This window comes from Arachis ipaensis, chromosome B3 (genome assembly GCF_059453495.1).
Source record: "Arachis ipaensis isolate K30076 ecotype BB chromosome B3, ASM5945349v1, whole genome shotgun sequence".
Taxonomy (NCBI): Eukaryota; Viridiplantae; Streptophyta; class Magnoliopsida; order Fabales; family Fabaceae; genus Arachis; species Arachis ipaensis.
In genome coordinates, this window is record NC_142438.1 from 557,013 (window position 1) to 580,095 (window position 23,083).

Sequence of the window (23,083 nt, forward strand, 5' to 3'; positions counted from 1 at the left end):
TCAATTTATATATTACGATTATTTTTTGTGGATTTGCTATTTTTAAATAATTTAATAAAATGAAGTAGTGTCAGATATTATTAAGTTTATTTTTATTCTTTATTTCTTTATTTGTATTATCATTATATTTGACAAAAAATAAACCTATACATATATTAAATCGTTGACCTAAAGATAATTTATTTGCCAATAATTGGTGGATAAAATTGAAATTACACCCGTGTCATATAATTATAATTGATTAATTGATATAAAATAAAATTATACCCGTGCCATCAGTAATAATCTAAATAATTATATCTTAACAAAATATAATTTGAAATAATTTATAAACAATTATCTTAACAAAAATAATTATTTAATAATTGATTTAAAAATCAATGCAAAAAATAATTATTAATAATAGTATTATTAACTAGGTAAATAATATAATTTCAAATTATTACTTGAAATATAAATAATATATGGAAATTTATTGAGTAAATCAATGATTTTGCACCTTAATAATTTGACAATTATTACTCAATTAACCAGTTAATTGAATTAGCAATAATAATTTTCAATTTCAAATTTTGTATATTAAGTAGTTATCAAAAACTGGGTAATAACGATTTACACGGAAAAATCATTGATAAATTCAATTAACTATATAGAAGATAATATACTAAAAGTTTTAGTATATTATTTATGGCAAGCGAAATTATTTCCTCATATTTTCTATTAAAATTGAAATTAGTAATAGTTTAAAAAAAGGTTTATTAATAAAATTACTAATAGTCACATTTTTATGCACAAGATATATATTTTTTATATATTATTTAAAAAATATAATGAAACATGAATAATAACTGAGTATGTTATTTCTTCGACTAGCTAATTAATGCAAAATCGAGTATCTTTTTTTATTCGATTGAGGTCATATTCTGTTTGGTGAAAGTTTCAATCACCTTAATTAAATCCTGTGTTTGTGCCTTAACTTATACAGATAGTAATATGTTACATATTATTTGGTATATCTAAGTAGTTATTTCCCATAGCGGAAATGTAAAAAATCATATTAAGGTTTATTGCCAAATAATTAGTGGATGAATAATAGTAGATTGTATTATTTTGGGAAAGTATTTTCATTATAATTATATCAAATCAATATTTAATTATGATAAAATATGTTAATTATAATTATATCATAGAATTATAATAATTACGATATTTATGTTATATATTTTAATCATTTATGTACGTAAATAATTAGAAATCAAAATATAACTTATAATTACCCATGCCATGCAAGATTAAATAAGATATATAATAACATAGATGATTTGTTACTTATACTGATTAAATACAATAAATACATATTAATTTAGTTAAAAAAAATCATTGTCTCCTATGTTTTTCTATTTATTTTTTAATTTATTAAATCCAATCAATTATAATAAATTAATTATATCAACTAATTAATTCAATCAATTATTTTTTAATTTATTTTTTGAATTCAATAAATCAAATAAAATTAATTATACTAATTATTTGTATTGACTAATTGATTTGATTAATTCTTAAAAATATTTTTATTTTATTTATTTTATTTATTTTATAACTAATTAATTATTTAATTTTATTAGGATAAATATCAAATTCTATTTCTAATATAAAAATACAAAATTTTATTCATTCCATTTTTATTTTACCACTATAAAAGACCATATATGCTAAAAGAAAATATCATTCATTTACCAATTACTCTTTCATTGGGTAGCTTTTACAACAATTCTTTTTCTTCCTATGAGGCGCCGTCACAAGAAGGCAACTATCATGAACACAAATCAGCACACACTCTTCAACTCCCGTGCTCATCATTTAGAGCAATATATGATATGTTATCCATTAAGCATTTATAGACCATGGTGTTATCATGTTTGCATAAATAAATAAAAAATCCATAATTAAGCTTAAGTCATTTATCTATTTGTGTGGTATATTATAGTGTGAAATTACTTTTTATTTGTGTTGTGCAATGATATTATGGTTTAATTTAAGCTTTTATTTTAGAATTGTGTTATGATTTTATCTCATCCTTTTTTCTTAGATATTAAGTTGATGTATTTTTATTTATTATTATTGAAGCAGATGTGATATAAATTTGTAAAAAGAAAAAAACTTACATTCAATTTATTTTATTGTAGTTCTATTCTTCTATTTTTTATTCTTTTATTTATTTTATTTTCTTTTTAAATATCATATAATTTATTATAATTTATACCAATTAATTAATTATAATTCATTATATCAGTTAGTTTAATTCATTAATTTATAATATACATGATAAAATAGATCATTTATTATTTATACATTTATTTTTCTAAAATCTAAATCTGAATAATTATATTTTCAGTTTTTTTATGAACAAAATATTATTAATAATGAATAATAATTAACCATTCATACTTTTAATTAAAGTGTTTGGATGATTTTTATATTTATTAATATTAATTATTGATTATTTTTTCATAAATAAATTATATTATAATTTTATGTTAGTTCATAATTGATTAATGATTAATGTTTATAAAGCTATGTTGCTTTAAATTTTATATTTTATAAATATTTTATTTAAATATATTTTTTAACATAAAAATGTATTATTTTTAATAATATCATAATTTTATATTTTTTAATTATTCTAAATAAATATTTTATCAAATACTAATTAAAGCTATTCTTCCATTTGCTTTTACTAATATATTTTCTAACTATTATATAAAATTAAAATCGTATTAATGAATTTAATATTAAAGTTAATTTGGCTTTTTATTATTTAGAGTATTTTTCAATCAATAATTTTATACTCTTTATTTTTTTTTTTTTAGTATCATTTTGAATTTTAATTTAGTACTCAAAGGTAGTGAAATTCTATATAATAATATATTTTATATTAACTTTATTTATTTAATAATAAAATATACTCATATTAATTATATCATATAATAATATATTTTTCTCCTATATTAATAAAAAAATTTCAATAGTTATTAACTACATCTAATAGAATGACTGAGAAGTGAGAACTACGAGAAGTTAAACCCAAGTTCAAAATGCTGAAACAAAGAAAAGAAAACAGTGGATATATGATTAGAGAAAAATGTATAATAATGACAAAATATACTAAAATTGGATTTTTTCTCCAACTAATAAAAGTGAGGTGTTAATTTCTCATGAATTCATTTTTTCTCTAAAATGAAATTACTATTTTCTTTTCAAAATTTATTTTAAAAAATATATTTATTATAATTATATTACAATTAACATTTAACGAATAATGTATGATTATACTAATTTAGAGAAATATTTTTATTATAATTATATAAAATCAATATTTAATACATTATCAACTAATAAAAGTGATGTGTCAATTCCTCATGAATTCATTTTCTCTCCAAAATAAAAGTACTATTCTCTCTTCTAAATTTATTTTAGAAAAATATCTTTATTATAATTATATTACAATCTTACAATTAGCATTTAATGAATAATGCATAATTATAATAATTTAGAAAAATAAAATAAAGTCCAGTAATTTATCTTCCGACTGCACACGTGTATAGAATAACTTTTAAGAAGGAGTCATGTATAGTAAATACGGTCGATGATTGTAAAACTATATACAAACATTGATATAATATTATTTTAGGTATATGTTTTGCAGACATCAAAGAAAAGTGTTGAGTTATTTTTTAATAGATTTAAATTATTTATTTTTTATTAGAGAATTTTGTGCATTAGAATTCTCTAATAATTTATTATTTATTTTGAGCTAATTTTGATATGTTCTTATTTGACAATAAAACAACATATAAAAATTTGTTGGTGGGTCTAAGTATTGTTATTTATGGTCACATTGAGTATATATGTTTGATTTATTGAAGAAAGTAGATTACTAAAACCAATTAATAACTATTTAGAGTTAATATATTTAACACTAGCTTAATAAAAAACAAATAATACATAACATGTTATATTTTTATTAATCAAATTATTATAATTTAAATTAATCTTAACAAAATAATTTAAAATTATCATTTTAATCTTATTACGTACATGGCACGGGTTAATACACTTGAAAATTACTGCACGATGAATGTGGTATATAGAGAAGTTTTTGAGAGCCTATAATAAAAAGGTAATAACAAAAAATTTATTACTATCACTAAAAAAAATTTAGAAATTCTAGGAACTAATAATAGATGAATTCTTATTGTACATTAATAGTTTGAGAATATTAAAATTATCATAAAAATTCGTATAATTTTATTCTCTTGACAAACAATTTTATAATTACGTTAATCATATAATTTTATATACAAATATTGATACAATGTTATTTCATGTATATATTTTTTAGGTATCAAATGATAGTATTGAATTGTTATTCAGTAGGTTTAAATTATTTATTGTTTATTACAAAACTTTCTGCTTTAGGATTCTCTATCAATTTGTTCTTCATTTTGAGCTAATTTTGATATTTTTTTACTTCATAGTATACCAATATATAAAACTTTGTTGGTAGATTTAAGTATTACTAGATTATTTATGGTCATATTGAGTATATATGCCTGATTTATTGAAAAAAGTAGATTAAATAACTATTTTATAGTTAATACAATTAATACTATATTAAGAAAAGAAAAACAACGCATACAAGTTATTTTTTTATTAATTAAATTATTATAATTAAAATAAAATTTAACATAACAACTTAAAATTATAATTTCAATCTTATCACGTGCATGGCACGGGTGATTAAACTTGTTAAGTATTATTTTTGAAAAGTCATTACTGTATTATCGAAATTAAACACAAAATATATAAGTATCCGAATTTTGTCCTCTCCCATTTATAACCTATTATAGTACAATTAAGTATAAAAGAATCTTGAATCTTAAGTATAAAAGTATTAAACCCATGCATGAATCTTGAAGCATCCATGTAATTTTTCAATGTGGTGAGTTATTAATAATTTTGGATCGTGAGATCCAAGATGTTTAGTAGTTAATCTAGAGAGTTAATCGGAGACTTATTTAACAAGTAATTATCGACATTGAATTTGCTTTTTTTTTTTTTTTTTCATCTGAGGAAGTAAAATGTAATTTTTTATTATATTTTTTTATAAATGAGACTAAAGAAATATAAAAAAAATAAAAGATTAAATATCATATTTTACACTTTAATTTTTTTTTTTTATTAGAGAATTCATTCTCGTAATCACCAAATAGTCAAAGAAAGTTAAACGAGGGGGAGGAGGGTGTTTTACCAATTAGCAAGTATTCCAAATTTCCAATACATTGATTAGAAGCATTGAATACTTAAATTTTGCGCATAAATTTCCAATGATAAAGTATTGGTCCAATGGTAGCAAGATTGTTGTCAACATAAATCAGACCCATCAATGTTCTCAAATAGTAAGCATTTACTACTTCACTGGTGGTGTCTTCGTCCCTTAATTGACTTTTGCATAACGGAAAAATTCTTATAAAAATTAATATTTTAAAAAATTACTTATTATATTTTTAAAGATTTAACTAACTTGTTGCATAAATCGAATCAAAACACTTTAGATGGATATAATTATATTTTTAATAATTTTAATACAAAAAATCTTTTTCAATAACTAAGTCTAAATAATTTTCCTAAGAAAAATTCATTATGTACGTGTTACTTTTTTGTTTCACGTAGAATGCATGGTTCGATCCGGTCTGAAAATTCGGTTCGACTTCAAATATTTTATGAGCTAATTTGGTGTGATTTTACCAGGTTCAAGGTTGAGTAAGGGTTTTAAAAATAGACCCGGTCATTATTTCGGATTGGGTCCGGGCCATAACTCGAGTCACCTAAACTCGGTCCGGTGGTCCGGTCAATACAAGTAATATTTTGTGTTATTAGTGATAGATGATGCATATTCTTATGTGAAATTTAAGTATTGTAAACCTTAATATTTTGTGTTATTAGTCATTATTATAAGACTATAAGTTAATGTTTTATGTTTAAAATGCATAAGACTTTAGACTAATGCATAATATTGTGTTATTTGTATTGATTTAAATATTTGGTGCTATTAGATAATATTAGTATTGATTATGATTATACTTTAATTTTAGAGAAGGGTTAGTTCTTGTTATATTTTTCTAAGTAAATTTTACCATGTTAAATAATGGTTGGAGTATTGAAAATTTGGATATTTTCACATGCTATCTTACAATAAGGTATCAAGGTAATGTAATGTTAACGACCCGATTTTTATCCAGTATAATCGTGGTCCGAAAATGTATAGATTTCATCGGATTTAAGATCGAATTCGGATCTAACAAACAGACTCGGTATATATTTTGAACCGAATCTAAGTCACATCCAATTTGGTTTCACACTATCCATGAAGAGCCTAGTTTCATGTAAATCACCGTCCTTGTCAACTTGTCAAAATTTTGAAGTCATTTTTTGGCCATGCAAGTGGATTGATTATTCAGTATGTCTGAACAAGAGGAGACACAGTTCATGTAATAATTGTCGGCTATGATCGTTTGCTGGCCAATCCAAACCTAACAGGATTTTGAAAAAAATATACATTTCTTTTAATAGGAAAAGAAATTTATTTCCAAAATCGAATCCCATTGCAAGAAACCCATGATGCAATTAAGTGACATCCACATCTCTAATCCATAATAATTATTGTTAGTGTGGGCGAGGGCGACAAATTTGGGACAAACCCTTTGGGCTGGCTCACACAATTTAGTAATTTACCAATTTTTCATTTTGGTGACATGATTTACCAATTTTATTGGGTTGACCTTTTGATTTATTTATTTATTTATTTATTCAGCTTTATAAAATTTTGTTTAGGTGAGTTTTTATGAACTTTTTTAGTTATTTTTTAAAAGATTTTAAAAAAATTTTATGTTTGAATTTTTATGCAAACTTTTTTTATTTATTAATTATATTTAGGTATAATAATATAAAAATATTTTTATTTTTTTATTATGTAAAAAATATTTTTTTAAGAAAAAATATTTTTAAAAAAGATATAAATTATATTTTTTCAAATTTTTTTTTTATTTTTCTGGTATTTTTATATTTATTATTAAAACTTTACCAAACACATTAAAAAAAAAAAATCTTTTTTCATTACTTTGATTTTTTTTTTCTATCAACTTAAATGACATCCAAAAAGAAGCATTTAATTTTCTTTGCTATACCATTTATGAGACCGATTTATCCTAAAATCTCCACCATTCATCGCAAGAAATAATTATTTACCCATTTCACTACTGAATTCTCAATCACCATTTTTCCTTCGTTTTTGGTCAAGAATTCCTAATCACCATTAAGTTATTATTCTGTCGGGTAATTTTTCTTTTGGACAAGTCTTCGGGTATGTAATAGTTTAATTATTTTTTAATCTAAGAATATGTTTTGTTGTAATTGATTTTGGGCCTAGCCCTTCTTAGAACGTAATTTTTGTCCAGATCATTAAAAGAAGATTAGTGGATCCAGTAAAACAAGTTGGACAAGTTTTTGGTGAATTAAGAAGGCCTGTGACCCATTTAATAATTTTCCAAAAAATATCAAAAGGCGTGGTTGGACCTGGAAAAATAAAAAAAGATTTAGTTTATAAGGTATTCTTATTCTGACTAAAAAGAAATGCTATTAGCCCATCATGGGCATGGTCCAAAAAAAAAGAAGAAAGATTATTGGAATTTTTTTTTTTTTTACCAAAGATATGAAACTCAAACCCACAACCTCTAATTTGAGTATGGGGAGACTATGTCATTTGAGCTATTACTCATTGGCAAGATTATTGAAATTATTATTTTAAAATTATTACTCATATGAATATATTTTTATATAAAAATAATGACTGCAAATAATTAGATAATTTGATATATTTAATTAAATTGTTTAATATAATAGTGTCAACGTCTTAACTACTATTTTCATTTAAAGACAATCTCTTTATTTTAATTAAAAAAGTAGACATGATTGGTATTTACCTTGTAGTTTGACCAACAGTAACTAATTTCTCTTTGATTTTTTTGGTATTCAACGGGGCTTTAAAAAGCCCAAGAGAAATTACATGCTACAATCAGATTCACAAACAAAATAGAGTATGGTGACCCTCTATTTCCTAAATATACATACAACTTAATTAATTTGGGTTGGTCGAATGGTCAGTTCACTCGTCTGCTTAAGCAAGTGTCGGAGGTTCGAACCCCGCCTTGTGCATGCAGCAACTCATTGGCCAGCGGCAGACCCTTAAATGGAGCTCAGATCCACGACGAATTAGTCCTTAACCTATCAGGTTAGGGATATTATGGAAAACACAAAAAACCTATGCACAATTCCTAAAATTAAAACATAATAACATTCTTTGGAAATAATAAAATAAAAAACCCTAAAAATAGAAGTGCCTTATAGTAGCGAAATGCTAGAATCTAGAAACTCCCAATGCAAACAAAAATGATACTATAATTAACACTAAAATTCAATAATAATCCAATTTACAAAGTATTAAATAAATAATAAACCTAGGCATAGGAGAATCCAATTTCTCTCCTACAGAACCCTACATACAAATAAACACAATACACCCACCAAGCAATCCTAATTATTGTGTGACAAGAATCACTAACCAAATTTGTATCACCACAAGAATAACAGATAATTACATACATCAATCATACACCTCCAATTGAACTTAGAATTCATTCAACCCACCTCTTGGCCTTACAAAGATTCATGAAATAGTACAAAAGAATCCCAACACAAGTCAAGAAAGCACTTGCAACAAACACTGCTTTTGTGGCAACACTCATCACATACACCAAAAGCAAAGAAGGTATAAGGCACATTAGGATCAAACCCTTCATTCCCAATGGCACTTCAAAAGGCCTCTTCAATGATGGGAATTTTCTCCTAAGCCAAAGAAACGATGCAAATTCCAACAGCATCCCCAAACTATACAAGAAATTCACTGTTGATATAATCTCATTGAAGCTAAAAAATGACATAGCAACTGCTATAATTGTTGACACCAATATCCCCATCCAAGGAGTATTGAATTTCTTTGATCTATCACCAAATATTTTTGGTATGAATCCCAAATCAGCCATACCAAGAAGTTGGTATGCAGCACTACTAAGTTGTGCCTCAAACAAACCAACAATTGATAAAACAGCACCAATCTCCATCCAAAATTTCAACCATTTCCCAGCAATGATTTCAGCAACATCAGCAAAATATCCACCAGACCAATTCTTTTGGTCAAGCTCCATAGCACCAGTTGCAGCCAACAACGGAATTATGTAACCAAAACAAGTTAACATGCCAGAACAAAACAAAGCTTTTGGAAATGTTTTGTGGGGTTGATCAACTTCACCAGCTAAAGTACTAGCACTATCCCAAAAGTTAAGGTTCCAAAAAATTGTGTTAAAGTAAAGTGTCCAATCTTTCTTCACACCCTCTTGACCAAAACTTAACCATCTACTTGGATCAATCTTGGGCAACGAAATCAAGGACAATAACAAAAAGGGTAACAGAGAAACAACTCCTAGAGCCACCGCAGAGTAACCAACTATGGCCAAGCCAGAGTAGTTCAAAAAAGATAGAAACAAGGTTGATATGAATATAGAAAGAGTGTGAGGGATACCAGAAGATAAAGCTGGGATCATCAGTTTCAGATAGTCTATGCAGAGAACTGGGTATGAAGCTAAGTTTATGACGGCGCTGAAGAACTTCCAGAAGCCCATGAGGGAGCCCCAGAAGGGCCCAAAGGCTTCATTAGCCCATATGACAAAACCACCGTTGCCGGGGAAAGTTGTGGCCAATTCAGCCGTGAGGAGTGCCTCCGGTATGCTCCATATGAAAGGGAACGCCGTGAAGCCCAGTAAGGCGAAGATCGGTCCTGCCGCTCCAACCGCCGCTTCTTCGCCGTACGGGCCGCCGGCGACCTCGAAGTATATGAGGAAGATTAGAGGGAGAAGTGCTAGCTTCTTTTGTGGCGGTTTTGGTGTGTTTGTGTCTGGGTTTTGGGTTGAATTCTCCACATCTTCTTCTGTGTGTTCAAGAAGGTGTTGGGAAACAACCATGTTCTTGTGTTGTATGTGATTTTTTCTTCTTGATTGTGGATTGGTTTGGCTTGGAACTCAAGCCTCTAAGAATTTATCATGATTCCAAATCCCATTAGATTCCTGTAAGATACCAACATGATGAGGATAGAAATTGTAACTCATTAATTAATTAGGTGCTAATAAAGTGATATTTTTTAATCATTTGTGGTCTATCACCTTAAAGAAAACGTTAAAAATAAAAAGTAATTTCTAAAAAATATTTAATTGAGTCATTATAATTAACATTAACTATCTCTTTAACTTGAATTTGAATAACCAAATCAATGAGAATAAAACTATTTCTGCAAATTAATTGCAATAGTTTTCACAGAAATCTTACATTATAATTTCACCTTTTTTCTTTTAAATTACCCAATTTCTTATTCTCTTTCAGCCACATACAAAAGATAAAAATAAAAGAAAAGATTAAAAGAATTGATAAGAAAAAAAAAAATTGGAGAAGATTAGATCATCGATCGAATTTCTGTTTGCATGAAGCAATGTAATTTGGATGCTACCTCTGTTTTTTTCTTCTTCTTTTTCCGTTGATAGGTGATGGCAATTGGAATAATGGCATTATGTTACAATATTGAAAGTCTTCAGAGAAATAGTTAAAATGAGGCGTGGTAAAAGAATGAATTTAGATACTAATTTTCGTAAACGAGTTTGCAATCGATGAATTTCTTTTCTCCTTTCATTTTGATTTTTTTTTTAACCTTTACTTTCATTTTTTTATTTTTTATTTTTTGTTGGAACAGATTCAGAAAATTGAGTGGTGTGAGCAATTTGGAAAAATTGCAAAAGGAGGCTTTTTGAAAGCTATTGTAATTACTAATTTGTATAATTAGTTTTACCATAGTTTAATGATTTAGTTTTTTAAATTAAAATTAAAGATATGGTTAAAATTAATCATGATAATAAAATTTAAACTTTTTAATAAATATAAAATAAAATATAAAAAATTAATTCTTTATTTATTTATAAAAAAATTAATTAGAAATCACCTACATAAAAAAATAAATAAATTCTTGATTTTGTAATTTAAAGACACATAAATTTTTAACTAATTAAAAATATAAAATGTGTTATGTTCAAAATATATAAAAACAAATAAATTTCTTAAAAAGACTTAAATGTCTTACATTTTAAAAAATAAAAAATATTTTTATATTTTTAATTAATTAAAAATTTATTTATTTTTAAGATAAAAAATTAAAAAATCAGACTTATTTGTTTGTTTTTTCTAAAAAATAATATTAAAATGAAAGTGGAGCATTAAAGTAAAGTTTTGAATGAGAACACGTGGTGTTTTCCTTTGCGTCTATCTCTTTACAAGTTAAAGCTTGCAGAAAGGGAATGAAATAATGTGGTGTTTCTTAACGTGTACTCTGTTCTGTAGTAGCTGCTTCCGGAAATGTTGGCCAAGTCATTAATCTAACGCTTCAATTATGTCAAACTTCTTGCGTTTAGGGTGTACATGGATCGGATCGTATCCGCAGATCCGCAGTAAATATCCGCATCCAATCCAATTCACAAATTGATTGGATTGGATCGGATCCGATCCACACCCTTTGCAGATCGGATCGCGGATATCTGCTCTACATCCGCGTATCCGATCCACGGATTTGTAAATCCGCACTATAATAATTAAAAAATAAAAAAATATATATGTTTGATATTATATTTACTTGTTTGTATGTTTTAGTTAGTAATTATTATTCATATATTGTATTATTTTATTTTTGTTATTTAGAGAGAGTTTGATTAAAAATATTTTAGGAATAAATAAGTTTAAAAGTATGAAATAAATATTTTTATCGAATTCTTTTACATAGAAATGTGATTAAAAAGAGAAAGTTTAATTATGCGGATATATCCGATATCTGATTCGATCCGATCCGCAAATATACGGATCGGATCGGATCGGATCCAGCACTAAAAAGTGCGGATATCATATCCGATCCGATTCGATAGAAATTGTGTGGATCGGATCGAATTTTCGGCCATATCCGATCTTATCCGATCCGCGGACACCCTACTTGCGTTTGCATACAATTATGATGCAAAATTCCAATCAAGTCACCTTGTTACTTTATACTTACCACTCTTATTTTTTTATCTTTCATCCAAGCTTTTGAGGAAACTTGATGAGAATAATATGTATCTCAAACTCAAGAATTGTCAACTCTTTTTGATTAATTATATATTTTTCAATCCGATTGGTGGTTCCGTTTTATTTAACCGTAGAGCGTCGCTCTCAAAAAGTCAATTTTATAAGCTTAATATTTTGATTCATATATGATTTTTTTTTTCTTTTGCACTAGATGCAATTATATACGTGAGTAAATTACTCAAGTTGATTTTAAAGAAATTTTAGATTAGACTCCTTTTTTTCATAATTTTTTATTTTTTTAAAAATTTTGAAAAATTATTTTTGTAAGATAAATTAATTTTTTTATCGTTTTAAAAGAGACTAATCTATTTTATAGTGATGTTTTTTAAGATTTAATTATCTTATAATAAAATTTGTTAGATATTTTAAAAGAAATTAATTTATTTCATAATTATATTTTTTTAATATTTAATTATCTTATAATAAAATTTGTTAAAAATGTATTTGTTAAATACACATATTAAAAATTAATTATAAATAATGAAAAGATTAATTTATCCAAAAAAATAATTTTCTAAGAGTCAAAATTTGTTAATAATCAAAATATCCGATCTAGAAGAAAACTGACTTAATTGTTTACTCAACATATAACTATAACGTTCATTATACACTTGATCTAATACCCATCAACAATTTGATTCACTCACATGGTAGCAAATTGATTGGATTTCAAATTCAATTTTATTTACATGTGTTTTAAACTTACTTATTTTGTTGTGTATTGCTATGGCATTTAGGAGGAGAAAAGGGGGTGATAATAGCGCTTTGGTTGAGGAATCCTCTACCCTGATTATAATTGTCCCTTTCTTCCGCCATGTGCTTTGTTTATCCTTCCTCGTGTTTTGTATGCAAAAATTAATGGGGGCATCCTACCTACATAAGTGTTTTTGTAATGGAAAAGTATATGGAACCAAAAGGTTACCAACAAAAAACTAAACAAAATTATATTAATTTTAAATTTTAAATTTAAAAAATTTAAAATTAATTAAGTAAACCTAATTAAAACCTATAAAAATCTTCTTCTTCTCTCTCATATTAACCTATCCACCTCCAACAATCACACAGAGACCTCTCTCTCTCACTAATGCTGCTGGAAGCGCCGGCGACTTCCATGCTCTCTGCGACGCCCTCAACAAGCGCATCTAAGACAACTGCTTCAACACGAAGTACATGTTTGGGCGCCATTATTTTGTTAAAAAAAGATCTTTTTTCAATGAAAAAATATCTTTTTTTTTTATTTTTTTAACGTGTTTGGCAAATTTCTAGTAGTAAAAGTAAAAGCACTAGTAAAATCAAAAAAAGATCTTTTTTGAGAAGTTGTAATTTACATCTTTTTTTAAAAGATCTTTTTTCCTTAAAAAAAAGATGTTTTTCATGTAATAAATAAACAAGAAAGTACTTTTATATTGTTATACCCAAACATAATTGATTGATAAAAAGACCTTTTTACATGAGATATCCAAACATAAAATTACTTTTACTTCTCTATAAGATCTTTTAAAAAAAGATAACTCGAAAAAAGATCTTTTCTTAGAAGCTCACCCAAACAAGCCCGAAGTCCACCTCTCATTTGTTATTCTTATTTTTTTTTGGGTTAATTTTCAATCTCTTTTTCAATGTTTTTTCTTTTGTTTCTTTTTTTTTTTTGTTTGCTTTTTTGAAGGGAATAGCAGTCCTGCATCAGAAAATAGAAGCCTATTATTCCATACAAGATCTATGGAACTAGCTTTTATTATTATTAAGCGGCAGCAACCGCCCTTGTGATATAAAAGGAGTAGCCTCGTGCCTTGTTTGGGTAGCCAGATTGTGTTTGCTCCTTGTTCCTCAAAGCTTTCATGGAAGAAGAAATGTTCCTTTTCTTCCCTTTCGCTTCATCTCAATTACAGAAATATAAAAAAAATATTCATTTAATATGAAAAAAAAACATCCTAATACTTAACAAAAGAAATATTCAGTTATATTTTAGCAAAAATAATTAAATATCTATAAAATTTTAAAAAAATTATGAAATTCTTAAAGAAATAGAGACATTCACATTTGTAATACAAAAAAATTCGAAAAATATATAAAAGAACATCCATTTAGTATGAAAAAGAAACATTCTGATACTTCGCAGAATAAACATCCATATATATTAACTCGTAGAGATTTTGAATTCACCCAGAGATATTTGACTAGTTTTTGGCTAATACCTTTTTGGTTCCCTAGCATTGTTCTTTTGTAATTAAGTTGGTATAAGTTTAGGAATAAAGTCTGAATTTGATTCTTGTCTATTTTTTCGAAAGACAAACTAATTTTATCAAAAAAAGTGATACTACTGTCTTTGATAGCCATGAGACATGACAATCTTTCCGTCATTTTCAGCATTGAAATCTAACAGAATCTATTTATGTGTCACTTAATAATGATTATGTAGCCCTTAAATACTATGTTGGACATTAGAAGGTTGGATAGGAATCGGCTTATCCAATTTTTGTGGAACCAAAACGTCGCAGTTTTGTAAAAGATTTGGAATTATATGATTTAATACTCAAGACTTGAATCCTCTTACTCTTTTCCTGAAAATAGTATTTGAATCTTAAAAAACCATGACTTAGAATGGTGAGCATTTGTCACTCTCCAAACGGCAAAGTCGAAGATATGCAATCGACTTTGAAAGTTGGAGTTTGAATTCTAGCGCGAGTTCGAAATCGAGGAAGAAGAAGTGGGTTGCCCTAAAATGTAACTGTGGCACTCATGCCGTTCTCTTCATGTCAGGAATTGAGTTAAATCTGGCCAGACTATTCTTTGGCTACCCATACTTTAAGGTAGTTTATTTTTTTTTTCGTTCATCTAGATTTCGATTGAAAGTTTAAAATCTTTGTCCCTATCTTGCCGATTTCAGCACCTCATTGCAAGTATTTTGCATGGCTTGATGAGTATGTTTCGTCCTTTAATGAGGACGTTAGCAAGAATCTTCATTTTGGTGGGTTGAAGCAGAAGGAGGTTCATTTTGAAAGCCATTCTCATGGTGTTCATGACAAAGTGAATGAGATTGAAAAAAGATTGGCCGAATTAGAAGTTGAGTTATACAATCTAGGGTGAATAAGATTCAAAGCAGGTGCAGTGGTGTTGAATGTATTGTTATAGCATTTGTTGCAGGAGTAGTTATTGCAAAAATTCTAAGGAATTTTGAGTAGGAAAGGGCAGTAGTTTTATGATTTACTTTGAAGCAATGTCATCATGGTTGTAGTAGTGTGAAACAAGAAACATTTTTGTGCATAAATGAAGATGAATTTTTATAATTTGACACATGGCTGTGTTTAGTTATTTAGCTTCTTCAAATCGGTATAACTAGTATATACCATGATTAAACTATGAAGTCGTAATATAAAAGCAATAGAGATACTGAAATACTATAAAGTAGCAATTTATATATTAAGCAAATTAGTTATTGTCACATATACATATGGAATGATGTATCATTTCTGCTGTTCCAACATGAGATAAGGCCACAGTTATGCCAAACAACCTTAACAATAGAAGGCATCACGAAAGGATTCTAACAAAACAATGAAGATGAAGTTAAGTTTCTTCAAAACATACTTATCCATACTAAACTCCAAAAAAAAAAAAATCACAAAGACATTAGTCTCTAATTGAGTCAATGCTAAACACACACAACTATTCTTTTGTTGTTGTTCAATTCTGATTAGGTGGCTTCATTCCTGGAGTGGGGATGAACTTTTAAGATCCTTGAAGTTGTGCTAGAACTTGTTGCTGCAATAATCTCTATTGAAATAATGTTATTTAGAGTGGTATTCTTTGGATGAGGGGCCTAAATCCTTGGTTTGGAAGTGTTGAATTCATGGATGTAAAAGGTGGTACTTATGTTGGAGTAGAAATGCATGTGGGTCTAGGATTTTTCTAGCCTTATTGGTATTCATTTCACTCTCAACTGGATCTGCCTTCTTCATTTTTGGTCTATCAGTAAGTTTCTTGATTGGAGGAGGAAGTGGTCTTTCACAATCAATAGGCTCCCAATATTTCTTACTATTCACTGGCTGTATGCAATATGAGTAGGTGGCTTTCACTGCATCCACGGTTAGCTAGATAATACCTTAACTCTTCACACATTGTCAGTATGGACTTTTTCCGAGATGCAATGATCTTCGCATTCCATACCTCACACATATTATTGGTGATATTATCCACTTTGGGGCCGTGGCTGAAAAATGCTTTTGACCATACGAAAGGATCAAACCTTTCCTTGTACTCTTATGCTTCAAGACTGACTTTCTGCAACTTCTCCATCGATGCATTAAATTCAATTTGAGTCGTGCACCTTTTACATTCCCAAATTAACTGCTTTGTCTGCTAGTCTTTGAAATGCTTAATGAAAATTTTTCATATGTGTAACACGCAGTTCCTCTTTTGTTGCCTTTAGAGCCCTACTAATTATTTTTCCACTCAATTGGACATTGTAGTCCTTAATCATGTACTCCATAGCCTGCTTTAGTTTTAAATCTGGTTGAGTAATCAACCTCTAATTTTAACAAACTTTGAGGTAACTCATGACCTATCGCAAGATTGCTACGAAAATTCCTCCCACAGTTATGTTCACCATAAAAAGTTTTTACTTGAAAGCAACCACCGTGAGTTTATTTCTCTCTACCGCACTATCCTCACTACTATAATAATCTTCAAACTCAGAAGGAGGAGGCTTGTAGGCCTCGTTCTCTGCACTCTCATATCCATCATCTAAGGATGAGGATGATGAATCAGTTAAAACAACTTCAACCCTCACCCATCATAAACAACCTCAGGAACACTGACTGGATGATCAAAGTATAAGTAAAATTTATTAGTCTTCTTATTTTTCTACTTGTTATCTCTCATTTTATTTATCTCAGCATCGCCTTTTATAAGATGCAGCCCAATTTTCATATCAGATGTAGTCATGTCAAGCCAATACATCCCCTTATACTTTCCATATCCCAACTCCTTAAATAAAGTCTCTAAATCAAAGAAATTAATATAATCTAAATCCATCGGTAGATATCTATGTACCTTCCCATTAACATAACACAGTATTCCCTCTGAGTTCCTCTTAAAAGAACCTCCATAGTTAAACACAGGGACTACCACATAATCATCCATCTATTATAACAATAACAATTATACAGAAAAATGAGCTATATGAAAAAAACTTGTAAAATCCGGTTAATTAGTGGATAATTAACCCATAAATTAAAATATATTCTAGAAAATGAGAAATGAGGTTTTTATGGTTTAATGTGATAGAGAAAATTAAAACAAGAATTTCGACACCAATTTTAAAGAAATCGGCTAAAGATCCGACCGAACGGGCCAAACCGGACCAACTGGACCCAAGTTGACCCAAGGGCCCAGCCAACTCTCATTTAATGAGAGAGCTGAGCTCTCTCTTCCCTCTTGAACACACACACACACACACGCTGGAAATTAAAGAAAGGGGGGAGGGGGAAGATTGAAACCCTTGCTACTATTCATCTCAAACTTCCATGGATCATAACTTTTGATCCGGAGCTTCGATTGACGAACTGTTTATGACCACGCGACCATGGCGTTGAGCTCTAAAAAACTCACACAAAAAATCTTGAGGTAAGCCACGTTCTCTTCTTCGAATTCCAGCCCTTAGTTTCGAGTTTCATGGGCAAGAATGTTGAAATTTGTGAGCTCCTTGTGTTATAGGATCAAATTAGCTTGAGGAGAAAGCTTGTTCTTGTTCCCTTGATCCTTGGGCTGGTAAGTACCTCAAACTCTAGTGGAAAATTCTGAGTTTTATGGTATTGGGTTTGAATTATTGTGTTTTGGTGTGATATTATGGCTTAGGCTTTGTATATATGTATGTTAGAGCTTGATTGGTGGTTCTGGAAAAGCCTTGGAGTGGAGCTTGTGCTTGAAAATCTGTTGGTGAAGCATTGAGACATTGAAAGTTGAGGAAAAGTGAGTTTGAGAGTGTTCCGGGTGGAACGGGAATCGGTCAAGGTATGGTTTTGGTTTCGTATATCGAAAATGTAATGTTATGTGAAAACGTAGACTAGTGGCCTTAGGATAGGGTTTTTGAAATAATGAGTTAGTTGATGAATGATGTAAATTGTGTTGTTATGCATGAACATTGGTGGGTTGTGACATGTTGATATATTTGATGAATTATGAAATGTTGATGTAATTGTGGGGTGATTTGGATTTGGATTGGATATATGAATTATGATGATAATGGTGGGCAAGCATGTGATGTGCATAGATGTGTTTAATTGATTATTATGTTGAGACTTTTGTTGGTGAGTATGAGTTGAAGGGTGATATTGAAATATGTATGTATATATATATGGTAATTGATGGATTGAACATTTGTTTGGAATTTGAATTATGAAATGTTGATTATGATTTGAGATTTGGTTAAATATGGTGAAATAGGTGGATTGAGGTTTAATTAAGGACTTGGGAATGATTGATGATAGAAGGATGAGTTTTGGTGGGTTTTGAATGAGTTTGGTAAGTGTATGTTTTGAAATTGGGAGTTTATGAGTTTTTGGTAAAAATGAAAATTTGATGAACTTCCACGGATCATATCTTGAGCTATTGTTTTCGAAACTTAATGATTTTTATATCAAATGAAAGATAATTTCATAAGCTTTTAAATGGTTTAAATTTGGTGGAAATCCGAATTTTGTGGAAGGATATATGATCGTTGGAAGTTTGGGTTAAAAATATGAATTCTGCAATTTCTGCAGAATTTGTGATTTCTGGTTTGTGTGCGCACGCACAGCTCTGTGCGCATGCACACTCCACAAGAATTTGGTCCTGTGCGCATGCACAACCTTGTGTGTATGCACACGCGGAGATAGGGCTACTGGTGGCAGCGCTAGCACGCCCTATGCGCACACACAACCAACGAAGAATTTTGAGCTGTGCGTACGCATAGGCCTATGCGTACGCACATGTTGGGAATGACGCACTGGTGGTGGTGCTAGCACACGTTGTGCGTGCACTCCACCATGAAGATTTCGCTTTCTGTGCGTACGCACACGTCTAAAAATACTTCTGGGTGTGCGCACGCACACCCTTGTGCGTACGCACGCGACCCAGTCCTTTTCTAAAGCTATTGTTTTCAAGTCTTTTGCATTCCCAACAAGCTTGTAACCTTCCGGAATGTTATTTCACACTTATAAACCCCCAATTTCATCCCCTAAATCTTAAATTGATGTAAAATACCTAGTGAATGAGAGTGAGTTAGGGAAGAGGGTAACTTGTGGAGAAAGAAAGGGGATGTTATGTTGAGTATGATGGATTATGATGATATGAGTTGTTGGGGAGGATGGTGGAGTGCTGTATATGATATGGGCTGAATGGAAGAGTGTGATATGAGCTGAAAGGCTGAGCATGATGTGAGCCAAATGGCTGTGTGTGATGACGGTTTATGAATGTAAATGAATTATGAATTTCAGTCGGATGGCTAAGATGAATGTTGAGTTATGGCTGAGGATAAATGTATATGTAAATTCATGATGGGATATAATAAATGAATAATGAATGGAAAGGTTGGGTGTGAATACGTTTGAAATGCTTCTCTCTGGTTGTAAGGGTGACAGGGCACCGATACCCTCTAACGGTAAATGGGCGACAGGGCACAGATACCCTCTAATGGGCGACAGGGCGCAGATACCCTCTAATGGTGAATTGGTGACAGGGCACATATACCCTCTAATGGCGACAGGGCGCATATACCCTCTAACAGTGACAGGGCACGTATTCCCTCTAATGGTATTAACGCACAACAGAGAGATTGTGGCCGGGTTAGCTATCGGACACGTCGGGTTGGCTAGATAACCGACAGATGAGACTCATCAGCCACTAGGACAGGCATGCATCATATGCATTATGTGTGATTTATCTGGATTGCCTAATTGACTACATCATTATTTGCTAATTGCTTGATTGACTTATTTGCTTCATACTTGTGCATCTTGTATTTGATATACTCATGTTTGCTTTTCAATTGATGTTGGCGGTTGGGAGGCTTGTAGGATTTGGAATGGGGATTTGTAGTTAGAATGAAGACCTTTAGTTAGTTACCTGTTTTTGATTCTTATGGTCTAGACTTGTTTATACACTTTGAGTATAATCTGGAAGTTCTAGAATTGCCTCCGGCTTTCTCAGAACATTACATGTTAGATATTTGGGCACTGTTACCATGCTGAGAACCTTCGGTTCTTACCCATACAGATTTTGTGGTTTTCAGATGCAGGACGTGAGGCTCCTCGCTGAGGCATGCTGGAGACTTCCTTTTAGCGGAGATCCTTAGTATCTTGGGGTTTTATTTTGATCTTATATACTTGTTTAGATACATATATTCTCCACTGTGTATGTATTTTGTATTGACTCCTCTTAGAGGTCATTTTGGAGAAACAGGTCTTGTATTTTGTCTGTTGGGTTCTTTTGGAACTTCATTACTATATATGTATGTATACTTATATGCTCGGATCGGTTATCTTCGCAAGCCGAGTCTCGAGTCTTGATATATGTATTTTGGCACTCTTTTGTATAAATCTTCGCTTTAATTTACTCTTGGTCTGCTCGTTTACGTTATCAATCGGAGTGTTGCACTTTTAGATTTTACGACTTTGATTTACCCACTTTTCTTCAAAGGCTCCTAGTTATGAACATCTTTGCAATACTATACGTACTAGTTTTTTTTATTTTATTTTTTAGAGGTCGTAATATCTCGTCACCTCTATTTTATGACTTAAGCATAAGACTCTATGTGGTAGGGTGTTATAAGACCTAATTATCAAAATAATTTTTGTCAGATTAGCACAATTAACTAGAATTCATATCAGTCATAGTTCAACTTAGTGATGCAACAATGGAGAACAATTAAAAAATTCATGCCAACCCTTCAGTTCAACCCAGCCTTGTGCAAAACTATGAGTAATAACTAAAAAACAAATAACGGATATAATATGCAATCCTTAAACTCTAGAGAAAAAAAAACTCTTTCTAGATAATCCATGTTCCCAACATCTAAGAAAACAAACACAACAATACAAATTCACCACCTTTTTTAATACCGTAAACCCATTCTTACCTCTGCACCTTCCACCTTCAACTTTTGTCGACGTTGTCAAAGAGTCCGTTGTTGATGCCGTCAGTTCCCTCTCCCGCGCTTTGTCAACAGCACTATCAGAGGTCCACTCAGCAACACCACCATGTGCATTGTCATAGATTCGCCTTTTGGAGGCAGAAGAGGAAAATATTTTAGGGCTTCCTGTAAATACAGTTTAAGGATTGGGGTTATATGGGAAGAAACTCAACGAACCGTTTTTCTAGTTACAAAACGGAAACGTTTTGAACTTTATAATTTGGACGAATCAGTTTCGGTCCATCTTTGACTTGCCACTGTGGCACTTAACAAACAACTCATTGACACATCATCAGCGATAAGTGACACGTAAGTAGATTTCGTTAGGTTTTGACGTTGGAGATGACGGAAGGACCGCTATATCTCACGACTACCGGGGACAAGGACCGGGTGGTACCACTTTTTTCGACAAGGATCGACTTGTCCTTAAAAAAAATGGACGATGACCGGATTGGGACTTTACTCTAAGTGTAGCCAAAAAAAGTATGCATAAATCACTATTTTTTTTGCGCTTCAAAAACTTATTGATATAGCACACAAATTTTTAAAGTATAATAACACAAAATTTTGCACATAATACAAAATTATTGATATAGTATACAATTTTTTGCGCATAGCATACAAATTTTTGTTGCGAATGTATTTTATTAGTTGAGTGAGTCAATATTCTGGGTATATAATCTTCCAAAAATTTCTGTGTTGTACATCAAAATTTCTGTGTTATGCACTAAGATTTGTGTGCTGTATACCAAAATTTGTGTTCTGCGTATTTCATTGGTACAATATACAAATTTTTGCATATAACACATAAATAGTTGCATATAGCACACAAATTTTTGTACATAACACAAAATTTTATTACAAATGTATTTTGTTAGTTGGATGAGATTTTAGATATGTAATCATTCAAAAAATTTTATATTGTACATCAAAATTTACGTATTGTCTATTTCACTGGTACAATATACAAATTTTTTCACATAACACACAAATTTATATACTCTGATTTTCTAAATATTTATAAGAGAAAAAGAAGATAAAGATGACGAGAACGATAATGATGATAATAAAAGAGGATGAACAGGAAAAAAAAAGAATAAATTAAACAACAACAACAACAACAATAACAACAGAACAACGATAGTGGCAATGATGACAATGTTAAAGCAAGAAGCATGTAAAAAATGATGATGATGACCGCAGCGATAACAAGAGGAGGAGGAGAAAGAGGAGGGGGAAGAGAAAGTGGAGTGTCTGCAAAAAAAAGAAACACGCAAAAATTTGATTAAAAATTTGGTTTAAAAAAGTTGTTTGAATGCCTAATATTTTTCAAATCGACTCATTGTCCTTGTACGCATGGAAGAGATAGAGAATTTGTATTTAATCATACAGGGACTTGAAAAATATTGACACAGTGTTGAAATAAATTGTTTTATTAATCTAAATCATCTATATTGAATCACAAAAAATATATATCGTAGTGAAGATGCGTACTTTTACTCATAGAAATTAGAAATTAATGAAAGAGTTGTGTGAGTCGTCCTCAACTAAAACCTTCTGTATCCCTAATAGGACGGTTGAATTGCA

At 29.7% G+C, this 23,083-nt stretch overlaps 1 protein-coding gene across 1 annotated transcript; it reads right to left on the reverse strand.

Moving 5' to 3' along the window:
• Positions 1-8,497: 8,497 nt before the first annotated feature.
• On the reverse strand, positions 8,498-10,296 carry LOC107632433 (putative polyamine transporter At3g13620). The gene has a single exon (XM_088510180.1). It carries the CDS (start codon positions 10,134-10,136, stop codon positions 8,754-8,756), a length of 1,383 nt encoding a protein of 460 aa, XP_088366306.1. The 5' UTR covers positions 10,137-10,296; the 3' UTR covers positions 8,498-8,753.
• Positions 10,297-23,083: the final 12,787 nt, after the last annotated feature.